Genomic DNA, 14803 nt, shown 5'->3' on the forward strand with positions numbered 1-14803 from the left:
CATCAGTCCCACTGTTTGCTGTTAGAAAGCTGATTTGGATTTCCTTGCAAACTTTTGATGACATTTAACATTTTGGGGGGATACTGTGACTGTATCTGTACATGGCATTGAAAAATACCTGTACTTCTGATTCATTAATCAGATACTAAGTACTTATTCTAGGTAAGGTGGATTGGAAGAATTTAAAAAAATGCATTCTTTCAAAATGCTTATAATTTAGAAGGCCAAATAAGATGTACAGAATAACTCTTTTACTGGTAAAATTTGACAGTCATTTCTTTTAAAATTGATTTTCTTTTAATATTTACTTAATTTTTGTTTTGAGACAGTCTTTGCTCTGTCATCCAGGCCTGGAGTATAGTGATGTGATCACAGGTCATTGCAGCCTCAACCTCCCGGGCTTAAGCAGTCCTCCCACTTGAGGCTTCTGAGTAGCAAGCGCCACCATACCTGGCTAATTTTTTAGTTTTTTTGTGGAGATGAGGTCTCTCTATATTGCGCAGGCTGGTCTTGAACTCCTGGGCCTAAGTGATTTTCCCCGGCTCAACCTCCCAAAGTGCTGGGATTACAGGCATGAGCCACCATGCCAGGCCTATTTTTTATTGGATACAAGGTGTTTGTCACCCAGGCTGGAATGCAGTGGTATGGTCATAGCTCACTGCAACCTCAAACTCCTGAGCACAAGGGATCCTCCCAACTCAGCCTTCCAAGTAGCTGGGACTATAGGTGCACGCCACCATGCCTGGCTGATTTTTTAAACTTTTTGGAGAGACAAGGTGTTGCTCTGTTGCTTAGGCTGGTCTTGAACTCCTGGCCTCAAGCAGTCCTCCAGCCTCAGACTCCCAAAGTATTGGGACTACAAGCATAAGCCCTATGCCCAGCCATAACACCCATTTTGGTGTAAAATTATTAGTAAATTGGAATTAGAAGGAAACTTACTCTGATTTAAAATGAAAAGAATATCTTCATGAAATGTACAACAGATATATTAATAAATGTCATGCATTCAGTAGAAGGTCTGATTGAAAAAAGATAAAGGACAATTGATAGAGACAAAACTTCAGTATCAAACATTTCTGAATAATTGAACATATCCTTTGAATTTGCATATACTTAGTTTTTCCATAAGAGCATATAGTAAGTATTATACTCTGAGATTCTGATACCAATTCCCAGTTCTTCCTCATTAAGAAACATTAAAGGCCCTTTATTTATTTATTTCATTTTTTTTTCAATTTTTTTAATTATTATACTTCAAGTTCTGGGGTACATGTGCAGAATGTGCAGGTTTGTTACATAGCTGTACATGTGCCATGGTGGTTTACTACACCCATCAACTCGTCATCTACATTAGGTATTTCTCCTAATGCTATTCCTCTCCCCCAGCAGGCTCCGGTGTGTGATGTTCCCCTCCCTGTGTCCATGTGTTCTCATTATTCAACTCCCACTTATGAGTGAGAACATGTGGTGTTTGGTTTTCTGTTCCTGTGTTAGTTTGCTGAGAATGATGGTTTCCAGCTTCATCCATGTCCCTGCAAAGGACATGAACTCATCCTTTTTGATGGCTGCATAGTATTCCATGGTATATGTGTGCCACATTTTCTTTATCCAGTCTATCATTGATGGGCATTTGGGTTGGTTCCAAGTCTTTGCTATTGTGAATAGTGCCTCTGTAAACATATGTGTGCATATGTCTTTATAGTAGTATGATTTATAATCCTTTGGGTATATACTCAGTAATGGGATTGCTAGGTCAATTGGTATTTCTGGTTCTGGATCCTTGAGGAATCGCCACACTGTGTTCCACAATGGTTGAACTAATTTACACTCCCACCAAGAGTGTAAAAGCATTTCCGTTTCTCCACATCCTCTCCAGCGTCTGTTGTTTCCTGACTTTTTAATGATTACCATTCTAACTGGGGTGAGATGGTATCTGTCTCATTGTGGTTTTGATTTGCATTTCTCTAATGACTAGTGATGATGAGCTTTTTTTTCATGTTTGTTGACTGCATAAATATCTTCTTTTGAGAAGTGTTGTTCATATGCTTTGCCCACTTTTTAATGGGGTTGTTTGTTTTTTTGCTTGTAAATTTGGTTGTTTTTTTCGTAAATTCTGGATATTAGCCCTTTGTCAGATGGATAGATTGCAAAAAATTTTCTCCTGTTCTGTAGGTTGCCTATTCACTCTGATGATAGTTTCTTTTGCTGTGCAGAAGCTCTTTAGTTTAATTAGATCCCATTTGTCTATTTTGGCTTTTGTTGCCATTGCTTTTGGTGTTTGTCGTCATGAAATCTTTGCCCATGCCTATGTCCTGAATGGTATTGTCTAGGTTTTCTTCTAGAGTTTTTATGGTTTTAGGTCTTACATTTAAGTCTTTAATCCGTCTTGAGTTAATTTTTGTATAAGGTGTAAGGAAGGGGTCCAGTTTCAGTTTTCTGCGTAAGGCTAGCCAGTTTTCCCAACACCATTTATTAAATAGGGAATTTTTCCCCCATTGCTTGTTTTTCTCAGGTTTGTCAAAGATGGTTGTAGATGTGTGGTGTTATTTCTGAGGCCTCGGTTCTGTTCCATTCCATTGATCTATTTATCTGTTTTGGTAGCAGTACCATGCTGTTTTGGTTACCGTAGCCTTGTGGTATAGTTTGAAGTCAGGTAGCATGTTGCCTCCGGCTTTGTTCTTTTTGCTTAGGATTGTCTTGGCTATTCAGGGTCTTTTTTGACTTCATATGAAATTTAAAGTAGTTTTCTCTAATTCTGTGAAGAAAGGCAATGGAAGCTTGATGGAGATAGCATTGAATCTATAAATTACTTTGGGCAATATTGCCATTTTCACGATATTGATTCTTCCTATCCATGAGCATGGAATGGTTTTCCATTTGTTTGTGTCCTCTTTTATTTCCTTGAGCAGTGATTTGTAGTTCTCCTTGAAGAGGTCCTTCACATCCCTTGTATGTTATATTCCTGGGTATTTATTTCTCTTTGCAGCAATTGTGAATGGGAGTTCACTTAGGATTTGGCTCTCTGTTTGTCTATTATGGGTGTATAGGAATGCTTGTGATTTTTGTAAATTGATTTTTTTTCTCCTGAGACTTTGATGAAGCTGCTTCTCAGCTTAAGGAGATTTTGAAAAGCCCTTTATTTATCAAGACAGTTTTTGTTTCGATTCCTGTTCTTATTTTATCAGAATTCTGCTGATCGTCTGTTGTGTGATTTTCCTGCCCTTCTGGGATGTCACAACTTTCTTGTATCAGGGCCTCTGTTGCTACCTTCTTTTGACATATCTTCTTTTCTTTTTCAAGACTTTCTGTAGCTTCTTTTTAGCTAGCCGTTTACCTTCCTCTCTTACCAACTCTTAATTTCCTCCCACTGTCTATTACGTATGTGCCTGTCACATCTCAAGCATGTAAAGGAATCAATAATTGTGATTGCAGTGTGAAATAAAAGGAAACCCTCAATCTTACTCCCTTGTCCTTCATGCATTTCTCAGACACTGCAATCTGCCTTTTCTCTTGCTGCTATAAAAAGAAGATCAGGTAAGGCTTACCAATCATGACATAATCGCTAAGTCCAATGTAAATTTTTCAGTCCTTATTTTCCTTGATCTGTCAGTAACATTTGGCAGTATTTACCATTGATTTAAAAAATGTTCTCTCGTTGACTTTGTAATAGTTTTATGTATGGTGAAAATAAGGAAATTATCAAAGTCTGGTTTCATGAATTACACACTTTATTGCCATACAAAGATAATTTTTTCCCCTTAGGTTCACAATGCTTAAAGAGAGGAAGAACAACCTGAACAAATCTCACAGGGAATATACTCAATAGATGAGGTACATTAACTATATAACGAGTGAGTTCCAAAGTATTAAAAGTCTAGTCCAATTAGGATGAAAGCAGGAGAGGATTGAGCTATACCTTTTTACGATTAGTTTCTTGGGCTTGACCAACATAGGAGAGATCCATGAAGACACCTGAAGTTCCTGGACGCACGAAGGTAGTGTTAGTGTTGTCATGATGAGACTTCAGAGCTCCAAGGCCTAGAGAGGCCTGAACTCTGCTTTTGGAGAAGTAGCTGACAGAGTGCAGCCTGTCACAGACTAAGTGTTCAGGGTGTCAAATTGTTATGTTTATATGCATTTTGAAGTCCACTAGTTGAGGTCAGTTACTCACATGGGGTCTGAGAAAATGTAATGTAACATTCCAAAGAGGAGAAGGAGTTCACCCCAAGCACTCACGTATGGAATTTGTATTAGCGTTCTCCAGAGGGACAGAACTAATAGGATATATGTATATGTGAAAGGAAGTTTATTAGGGAGAATTGGTTCACATGATCACAAGGTGAAGTCTCACAATAGGCTGTCTGCATGCTGAGGAAGAAAGAAGCCAGTAGTGGCTCAGTACAAGTTTGAAAGCCTCAAAACCAGAAAAACTGACCGTGCTGCCTTCAGTCTGTGGCCAAAGGCCCAAGAGCCCCCTGGCAAACCACTGGCCTAAGTCCAAGGTGTCCAAATGCCGAAGAACTTGGATTCTGATGTCCAAGGGCAGGAGGAGCAGGAGGAAGCATCCAACATGGGGTAAAAGAAGGAAGCCAGAAAACCCAGCAAGCAAAGTTACCCGACTTTCTTCTGCTGCTTTGTTTTTGCCAGGCTGGCAGCCGATTGGATGATGCCAGCCCACATTGAGGGTGGGTCTTCCTCTCCCAGTCCACAGACTCAAATGTCAGTCTCCTCTGGCAACACCCTCACAGACACACCCAGAAACAATACTTTACCAGCCAACTAGGCATCCCTTAATACAATCAAGTTGACACCTAATATTAACCATCATAGGGCCTGATAAGACTTCGCATTTTCCTAGGGAGTGGGAGTAGTTGCATTTTCTTACATACAGGATCTGATAGTTCTCATATTTGTGGGGGTTTTTTTCCCCCCCTCTGGTATGGAGTCTCTATCGCCCAACCTCGAGTGCAGTGGCTCAATCTGGGCTCACTGCAACTTCTGCCTCCTGGGTTTAAGCAGTTCCCTGGCCTCAGTAGGTGGGATTATNATTGATAGGTCAATTGGTATTTCTGGTTCTGGATCCTTGAGGAATCGCCACACTGTGTTCCACAATGGTTGAACTAATTTACACTCCCACCAAGAGTGTAAAAGCATTTCCGTTTCTCCACATCCTCTCCAGCGTCTGTTGTTTCCTGACTTTTAATGATTACCATTCTAACTGGGGTGAGATGGTATCTGTCTCATTGTGGTTTTGATTTGCATTTCTCTAATGACTAGTGATGATGAGCTTTTTTTTCATGTTTGTTGACTGCATAAATATCTTCTTTTGAGAAGTGTTGTTCATATGCTTTGCCCACTTTTAATGGGGTTGTTTGTTTTTTTGCTTGTAAATTTGGTTGTTTTTTTCGTAAATTCTGGATATTAGCCCTTTGTCAGATGGATAGATTGCAAAAAATTTTCTCCTGTTCTGTAGGTTGCCTATTCACTCTGATGATAGTTTCTTTTGCTGTGCAGAAGCTCTTTAGTTTAATTAGATCCCATTTGTCTATTTTGGCTTTTGTTGCCATTGCTTTTGGTGTTTGTCGTCATGAAATCTTTGCCCATGCCTATGTCCTGAATGGTATTGTCTAGGTTTTCTTCTAGAGTTTTATGGTTTTAGGTCTTACATTTAAGTCTTTAATCCGTCTTGAGTTAATTTTGTATAAGGTGTAAGGAAGGGGTCCAGTTTCAGTTTTCTGCGTAAGGCTAGCCAGTTTTCCCAACACCATTTATTAAATAGGGAATTTTCCCCATTGCTTGTTTTCTCAGGTTTGTCAAAGATGGTTGTAGATGTGTGGTGTTATTTCTGAGGCCTCGGTTCTGTTCCATTCCATTGATCTATTTATCTGTTTTGGTAGCAGTACCATGCTGTTTTGGTTACCGTAGCCTTGTGGTATAGTTTGAAGTCAGGTAGCATGTTGCCTCCGGCTTTGTTCTTTTGCTTAGGATTGTCTTGGCTATTCAGGGTCTTTTTTGACTTCATATGAAATTTAAAGTAGTTTTCTCTAATTCTGTGAAGAAAGGCAATGGAAGCTTGATGGAGATAGCATTGAATCTATAAATTACTTTGGGCAATATTGCCATTTTCACGATATTGATTCTTCCTATCCATGAGCATGGAATGGTTTTCCATTTGTTTGTGTCCTCTTTTATTTCCTTGAGCAGTGATTTGTAGTTCTCCTTGAAGAGGTCCTTCACATCCCTTGTATGTTATATTCCTGGGTATTTATTTCTCTTTGCAGCAATTGTGAATGGGAGTTCACTTAGGATTTGGCTCTCTGTTTGTCTATTATGGGTGTATAGGAATGCTTGTGATTTTGTAAATTGATTTTTTTTCTCCTGAGACTTTGATGAAGCTGCTTCTCAGCTTAAGGAGATTTTGAAAAGCCCTTTATTTATCAAGACAGTTTTGTTTCGATTCCTGTTCTTATTTTATCAGAATTCTGCTGATCGTCTGTTGTGTGATTTTCCTGCCCTTCTGGGATGTCACAACTTTCTTGTATCAGGGCCTCTGTTGCTACCTTCTTTTGACATATCTTCTTTTCTTTTCAAGACTTTCTGTAGCTTCTTTTAGCTAGCCGTTTACCTTCCTCTCTTACCAACTCTTAATTTCCTCCCACTGTCTATTACGTATGTGCCTGTCACATCTCAAGCATGTAAAGGAATCAATAATTGTGATTGCAGTGTGAAATAAAAGGAAACCCTCAATCTTACTCCCTTGTCCTTCATGCATTTCTCAGACACTGCAATCTGCCTTTTCTCTTGCTGCTATAAAAGAAGATCAGGTAAGGCTTACCAATCATGACATAATCGCTAAGTCCAATGTAAATTTTCAGTCCTTATTTTCCTTGATCTGTCAGTAACATTTGGCAGTATTTACCATTGATTTAAAAAATGTTCTCTCGTTGACTTTGTAATAGTTTTATGTATGGTGAAAATAAGGAAATTATCAAAGTCTGGTTTCATGAATTACACACTTTATTGCCATACAAAGATAATTTTTTCCCCTTAGGTTCACAATGCTTAAAGAGAGGAAGAACAACCTGAACAAATCTCACAGGGAATATACTCAATAGATGAGGTACATTAACTATATAACGAGTGAGTTCCAAAGTATTAAAAGTCTAGTCCAATTAGGATGAAAGCAGGAGAGGATTGAGCTATACCTTTTACGATTAGTTTCTTGGGCTTGACCAACATAGGAGAGATCCATGAAGACACCTGAAGTTCCTGGACGCACGAAGGTAGTGTTAGTGTTGTCATGATGAGACTTCAGAGCTCCAAGGCCTAGAGAGGCCTGAACTCTGCTTTTGGAGAAGTAGCTGACAGAGTGCAGCCTGTCACAGACTAAGTGTTCAGGGTGTCAAATTGTTATGTTTATATGCATTTTGAAGTCCACTAGTTGAGGTCAGTTACTCACATGGGGTCTGAGAAAATGTAATGTAACATTCCAAAGAGGAGAAGGAGTTCACCCCAAGCACTCACGTATGGAATTTGTATTAGCGTTCTCCAGAGGGACAGAACTAATAGGATATATGTATATGTGAAAGGAAGTTTATTAGGGAGAATTGGTTCACATGATCACAAGGTGAAGTCTCACAATAGGCTGTCTGCATGCTGAGGAAGAAAGAAGCCAGTAGTGGCTCAGTACAAGTTTGAAAGCCTCAAAACCAGAAAACTGACCGTGCTGCCTTCAGTCTGTGGCCAAAGGCCCAAGAGCCCCTGGCAAACCACTGGCCTAAGTCCAAGGTGTCCAAATGCCGAAGAACTTGGATTCTGATGTCCAAGGGCAGGAGGAGCAGGAGGAAGCATCCAACATGGGGTAAAAGAAGGAAGCCAGAAAACCCAGCAAGCAAAGTTACCCGACTTTCTTCTGCTGCTTTGTTTTGCCAGGCTGGCAGCCGATTGGATGATGCCAGCCCACATTGAGGGTGGGTCTTCCTCTCCCAGTCCACAGACTCAAATGTCAGTCTCCTCTGGCAACACCCTCACAGACACACCCAGAAACAATACTTTACCAGCCAACTAGGCATCCCTTAATACAATCAAGTTGACACCTAATATTAACCATCATAGGGCCTGATAAGACTTCGCATTTTCCTAGGGAGTGGGAGTAGTTGCATTTTCTTACATACAGGATCTGATAGTTCTCATATTTGTGGGGTTTTTTTCCCCCCCTCTGGTATGGAGTCTCTATCGCCCAACCTCGAGTGCAGTGGCTCAATCTGGGCTCACTGCAACTTCTGCCTCCTGGGTTTAAGCAGTTCCCTGGCCTCAGTAGGTGGGATTATAGGCGTTTGCCGGCACACCCAGCTAATTTTTGTGTTTTTGGTAGAGACGGAGTTTCACCATGTCAGCCAGGCTGGTCTTGAACTCCTGACCTCAAATGATCCACCCACCTTGGCCTTCCTGAGTGTTGGGATTACAGGTGTGAGCCACCTCACCTGGCCATATTCTTGCAGGGAGTGGGGGAATACATCATTTTAAAGCCGTGTGACAAATTCTCTTTTTGTACTGTCTTGCTCAATCTCTTAATCTGACTCCTCTTTCCTCCTCTTCTCCCAGCCCTCTTACATGTTAGTAGTATTCCCTAGTGTTCTGATTTGGGTCTTCCCCTTCCAAGTTCTGTTCTTGGTTCCTAAAATGTTCTTGATTTCATCCCCTTCTCCCTTTATTTTTGACTTTTGATTGAGAACTTAATCTCTTACTAACATTAACCTTTGCTGGTCTCTTTGCCTTCAGTTTTTTGTTGTTGTTGTTTTTCCTGTCTTTAATTTATCCTATTTATTAAGAAAGTGATTTTCTAGTAATTAGAATTTAATTTGTCAATTAGATTGTATCACTTTTCTATTTTATGGCTCCCTGTGACCTACAGAATGAAATCCAGATGACAGCATCTGCAAACTCATTTCCCACTACTTCACACCTCCTACTTCAGCCCTAGCAGAGTCATTTTGTGCCGGCATACTCCATGATGTTTCATGTCTGTACACTTAGAAGCTTATTCCTTCTACCTGGAATGCCCTTTTCCCTGCATCCCTTTACAGATTTCTCTTATTCCTTATGGATGTGTCTTAAGTGCTGTTTCCTCCTCAGATAGTTTATGAAGCTGCCTTGATAAAAAGAAAAGCAGGTCTGAATAATAAGATCAGGGTATACGTGTTTTGAAATATTACAAGTCGTTAGTAAATGTTTAGTGCTCAGGCCATGATACAGACTTCTAACGATTATAAGACTTCACTTGTCATTGATTGTTTAATGTTGAGATGGTGGCAAACAAAAGTAGGTATATGCATTATAAAACCCAACAGAGTATACATAATGACTTTGAGGAGTTTTTCTTTTTTTTTTTCCCCCATTATATGCACACTTGGGATTTATTTTAGTTATTTATTTACCATATAAAGCTTTGAATATTTCTTTGCAACAGGGGTGAGTAGTCTAGAAATTAAAATACCTTTTAACAGAGAGACTTACATATCCATAACCTCCAAATGTAAAAGAAATAGTATAGTTACAGAATTTATTATTTTTTTGGGTGTATTTATATTTTGGGGGGATGCAAATGACGAATGGGCTGTTTTCTGCCTTTGCTGCTCATCCATTTAGAATCCACTGTTATATATTAATTTATCACTTTTCCCCCTATAAAAATGGTTGCCTACACAAATGAGATTTCAGTGAGGTTTTATGGATAATGCTTCTCTAGTATAGAATCATTTAATTTAAGTATATGAATAAAAACTAATTGAGAAATATAGTTACCATCTCTGCTTGACAATGGTGAGAAGAGCTAAGTTGGTATGTTTTTAAAATGCAGAATGATTCTTGATTTCTCAGTCTTTTCCACTACAGAATAAATTTAGTAGAAAGAAGAGATTAGGATACCATCTATAGGTGATTTTATATCAATGTAAAATATGCAAGATGATTTAGACTAGTGGTTCTCAAAGTTTTCAGTCTTAGGACCTCTACACACTTAAAATTTTTTTGAAGACCTCTACAAGCTTTTGTCTTTGTGAATTAATTAGCAGTATTTACCATATTAGAAGTCAAAATTCAAACATTTAAGTGTGTGTGTGTGTGTGTGTGTATATATATATATTTAAAATAAAATCATTACATTAACGTAAATACCATAAATAGTATAACTGTTTTTCAAAACCAAAAACAATTTAGTGAGAAGAATGGCATTATTTTACACTTCTGCAAATTTCTTTAATGTATGGTTTAATAGAATACAGAGGGATTCCCATATCTGCTTCTGCATTACATCTTTTGTGATGGATTGTTTCATTTCAAGTATATGAGAAAAAGTTTCACACATGCATGCTGGAAAAGAGGAGTATTTTGCCTTTTCAGATAATTGTGGATATTCTTTTTTGATACTAGACCAAAACTCAACAAGTGATAGTTTCTTAAAGGTTAGTTGCTGTGAATAATCTGAACATATCAATTAACTTTTTACTCTATTACATTAACATCTACTGGTTTATCTTGCAGATTGAATGATTCTTTTACCTGTATGTGATTTGGTAATTTTAGCTTATTAGTTATTTGGAAAATAATTGATTCATTGAGTTGTATAGATCCTCCAAATGTTGACACATCTCATTATAAGATAGCTAAAGATCACATGTGTTGATATCACCACCAGTGTCATCAGAAAAACTTACAGTACTATATTGAGAAGCTGTTAAGCTCACAGAATCACATACAACTTTTCTCATGTTCTAATTTTAGGGTGAAAACTTGAATTTTATCATTGGCAACAAATACTGTCAGTTATTTTCACTGAAATGACAAGTTATCTTTTTTATAGTTGGGAAAATGTCTGCCAAATACCCAAGTCTGATAACTCTAGTTTGATAACTCTAGTTTGTATATTAGTCATTTTTTTCAAGTAAAAATGGTGTTGCATTAAAAATGTACAAATTCAACTCAAAAGTCAGTTACCTAAGTGTTTTTCCTGAGACAACCATTGTACTTTGGATATGCAGTAGACATGCTTTATATGTACTGCCTATTTCCTTCCACAGAATACTAGAACATGTATTTCAGGATAGAGATTTAGTAAAATTAATAGTTTTAATGGTTTCACAAAGGACATTCTTTAGTGGCTTTTTACTGTTATTGTGTGATGGTGAAGAATAAAACTGTTATACTAGTGTGATTTGCTACGACTGCCTTGACTTAAGGCAACAATAGCTTCACCCTCCACTGCTTTTGAACCATGGGTGCAAATGTTAACACAGTCAAAAAGGCAAGTAACATATCAGTGTAATTATGAAAGTAATTTTGGGCCTCTGAAACCTCCCATGGGTTCATCGACCACTTTCTTTAAGAACCCTGGGCCCCGGGCGGCGGTGGCTGCAAGCCTGTAATCCCAGCACTAATGGGGGCCGCGAGCGGGCCCCGGATGGCACGAGGTCAGGAGTTTGAGACATCCCGGGCTAGCAGCGGTGAACCCCGTCTCTACTAAAAAATACCAAAAAGCTAGCCGGGAGGTGGCTGGCGCCTTGTAGTCGCGCAGCTACTCCCGGGAGGCTGAGGCAGGAGAAATGGCGTAACCCGGGAGGCCGGAGCTTGCAGTGAGCTGAGATCCGCCACTGGACTCCCAGCCCGGGCGACAGAGCAAACTGCCGTCCTCCAAAAAAAAAAAAAAAAAAAAAAAAAAAAAAAAAAAAAAAAAAAAAAAAGAACGCTTCCTGATGTAGACTTTGAAAAGAAGAAAGTCCTCTAATTTCGTAAGGCTTCATTTTCTCAATACCCGATATACTTTTTTAGATAGAAGACCAGTTTTGAAAATCTTTATCATTTTTAATCATTCTGGTTTCATATAGTAAGAATAGCTAGCATCCTATTGAATATTTGTTATATGCCAGGTATAGGCACTATTATGACCTACATTTTACACATGAGGAAATAAAGGCACCGTGTTTGCTGCTTAAAGACACACACCAGAGCCCAGCTTTTCTTTTTTTTTTTAAACTATTATGCTTCATGTGCAAGTGACTTTACTTGTTTAGTCTTTGCTACATTGTTTATTCTTTTCTATCCCTGTATCAGATAAGAAATTATATTCTTGCTTTTTTTTTTTTTTTTTTTTTTTTTTAAGAGACAGGGTCTCACTCTGTTGCCCAGGCTGGAGTGCAGTGGCGTGCTCCTCACTGCAGCCTTGAACTCCTGGGCTCTAGTGATTACTAGCCTCCTGAAGAGCTGAATTGTTAGTGATATTTTTGGGGGAAGCCAAAACCAAAGTGCAGTGTGCTTTTTAAATAGAGATCTTTAGGTGGAAAATGTGTTTTTACATATATTATTTCCTTGAGTCTTTAAAACAATCTTGTGTAGAATACAGAATGGCTAATATTCCCATCTCGTAAATGATAGATCTGACACTAAAGTCTGTGACTTATTAAAGGTTGCAGAGGTACTCAGAGCCTGGACTGGAACCTCTACATCTTGTCATTCAAATTAAGAATTCTTTTTGGTATACTGTGCTGCTTGACCTTGGTATTTAAAAATATCAAGGTCATGGCTGTTGAGTACTCTTTTGTTAGAGCCCCTTTGTTACTGTTGCTATAATGAATTTAGCTGCAACAAAATCCTTGTCTTTAATACTTTTTCCACTTAGAATATTTCTAGTTAGAATATAGTATTTCTTGGGAAGTGAAATCTTGTTCAAATTTTAAAATATTTCCATGTTCAACTGAAAATAGATTGTAAAGCACACATAATTATCTTACAGTTACTAATTACATACTAAATTTCCCTGTAAGTCCAAAGCCCATATTTTTCCTGACATAAGTTGTGTTACTTTATGTTGTAGTCTGTTATGCAGAATTAAGCCAATAAGATAATTTTCAGATGTTTTTCACCCCTAGAACATTTTTTACATTTAAATGTATTTATTGCTTGTGAGATTTGGGTTTTCTTTCGTGTTTATATTTTTATGTCAAGAAACAAAGGCTTTTGATATAATGTGTAAGCCTGTTAACAATTATAACCATTAAAAACACTAACATGTATCAGTGCTAATAGTAAACTTTGCTTTATAAAAAAGCAGGTCACAGGAACTGGCCTCTATTTTTCAAGTGATTATAATTTACCATATCCTCCTTTGGTGTTGACGAAAGTGATCTGTAGCCATCTAGCAGGTGTAGACTTCAATATGATCTAGGTTTTAGACACTATATAAAAAGAACAGCAAGAAAGTATGGTGCATGGAGTTGATTTAGAGGATAGAATTAGCAATTCATATGTGTTTTACAGAGAAATTCATTATCATAATTTTTGATTTTTCTTTCCTTCTTTTAAGGCTTCGCATTTCTTTTGGGGATTGTGGGCTTTGATTCAAGCCAAATACTCCACTATTGAGTTTGATTTCCTTGGGTGAGTTAAATTTTATTATATGGTTTACATTGGTCTCTGCTTTTGTTTGGATTAACATTTAGAATTCACAAGGAATATTGTAGTTATTTGCAATCAATTATAAAAGTTGCATACATTTAGTAACTGGTCTGTGAAGAAATTGCTATAAGCTGTTAAGAGCTCACAGGATTAGAAAAGTGTCCAGTAGGTGGTGCAGTAAACTAAAAGTATGTCCTTTGAAAATCTTAAACTTTAAAAAAACCAGCTTAGAGGACTGAGTGGAAATAAGGGAAGGACCAAGTTTTTCAGCTTTGACTAATTTTTTTGTTGTTCTCTTTTCTCACTAGGTATGCAATTGTTCGTTTTAACCAGTACTTTAAAATGAAGCCTGAGGTTACTGCATTAAAAGTGCCTGAGTAAAGAAGAGATTTAATTATTCTCCAGTAGCTGAGCAATGCTTGTGAATCTTTTCTTAAGAAATCCCAAAAAGCCAATATTAGTTAAAATTCTGTTATTTAATTTGGTTATCTTGCTTTATAAATTATGCCTCTAAACAATCAATCTATTTTTTAAATAGACTGAATGATGTCAAGAAATATACCTACTGCTCTCAGTATGTGGTGGATTAGAAATGTGTTAAATCTGCAAAAGGTATAAAGATGTCAGTTTAAGCATTTCTTTGATAATTTAACCTATGTTGTATGTGAATTATTTATTATAAACTTAACAGGATTCTGTGACTGTTTTTCTCTGTTTCATGTTTGTTGAGTGTAAGCAATGAAAATGTCCCAGATAAATTGTTTTCAGTTTTACTTTAATATTAATTTCAGTAAACATTCTAGTTGTTCAATGTAACCTTTTTATCTTGATGCATTGTAAGTAAAATGAATCATTTCCTCTTGAAATGCCAGTCATTGACTGATGTAGATAGTTTAGGATTTTCATATAAAAATATCTGTTTAGGAAGGTGAAATACATTCACTGTCTCTGTTGGTGGTACATCTTGTTGAATTCAATATTAGAAAGTATTTCTTTTTGGGGTAATATAACTTAGAATTAAATCCCCATTTCTCTATGTAGTCTGGCAGTATAAATATAAATATTTACCATATAATCTTGGAATAAGTATGAGTTAATGTTACCAAAATCTGTATTAAATAATGTTTTCAAATGCTAAATATGATCAAGTTACTATTTTCAGTTTTGAAAATTTGACAGTATCAAATTCTTTCTAACCAAAAATTTTCTTTTACTTTTAGAGGTGCTTTATGTTTTGATTATTAGTCAGTAGTATTGCTAATTTTAAAACAAATATACAAAGTTTATCATATGTGGAAATAAGAAAATATTGTTTAGGTTAATTATTTTTTACCTATCCAGAGTCATTCCTTGC

The 14803-nt window shown here is 37.3% G+C and overlaps 1 protein-coding gene across 1 annotated transcript in view; it reads left to right on the forward strand.

Annotated features, from left to right (window-relative positions):
• The window catches only part of ETNK1 (ethanolamine kinase 1), a 62251-nt gene extending 47663 nt beyond the window's left edge, over nucleotides 1–14588 (forward strand). The window contains exons 7-8 of the mRNA XM_017890542.1: nucleotides 13358–13431; nucleotides 13758–14588. Of these exons, the coding sequence (XP_017746031.1) occupies nucleotides 13358–13431; nucleotides 13758–13830 (147 nt within the window). The 3' untranslated portion in view covers nucleotides 13831–14588. The remainder of the gene's footprint in view (nucleotides 1–13357; nucleotides 13432–13757) is intronic.
• The last annotated feature ends 215 nt before the right edge of the window (nucleotides 14589–14803 follow it).

The sequence above is a fragment of the Rhinopithecus bieti genome, unplaced genomic scaffold (genome assembly GCF_001698545.2).
Source record: "Rhinopithecus bieti isolate Rb0 unplaced genomic scaffold, ASM169854v2 scaffold_17971, whole genome shotgun sequence".
In the NCBI taxonomy this organism is placed as follows: domain Eukaryota; kingdom Metazoa; phylum Chordata; class Mammalia; order Primates; family Cercopithecidae; genus Rhinopithecus; species Rhinopithecus bieti.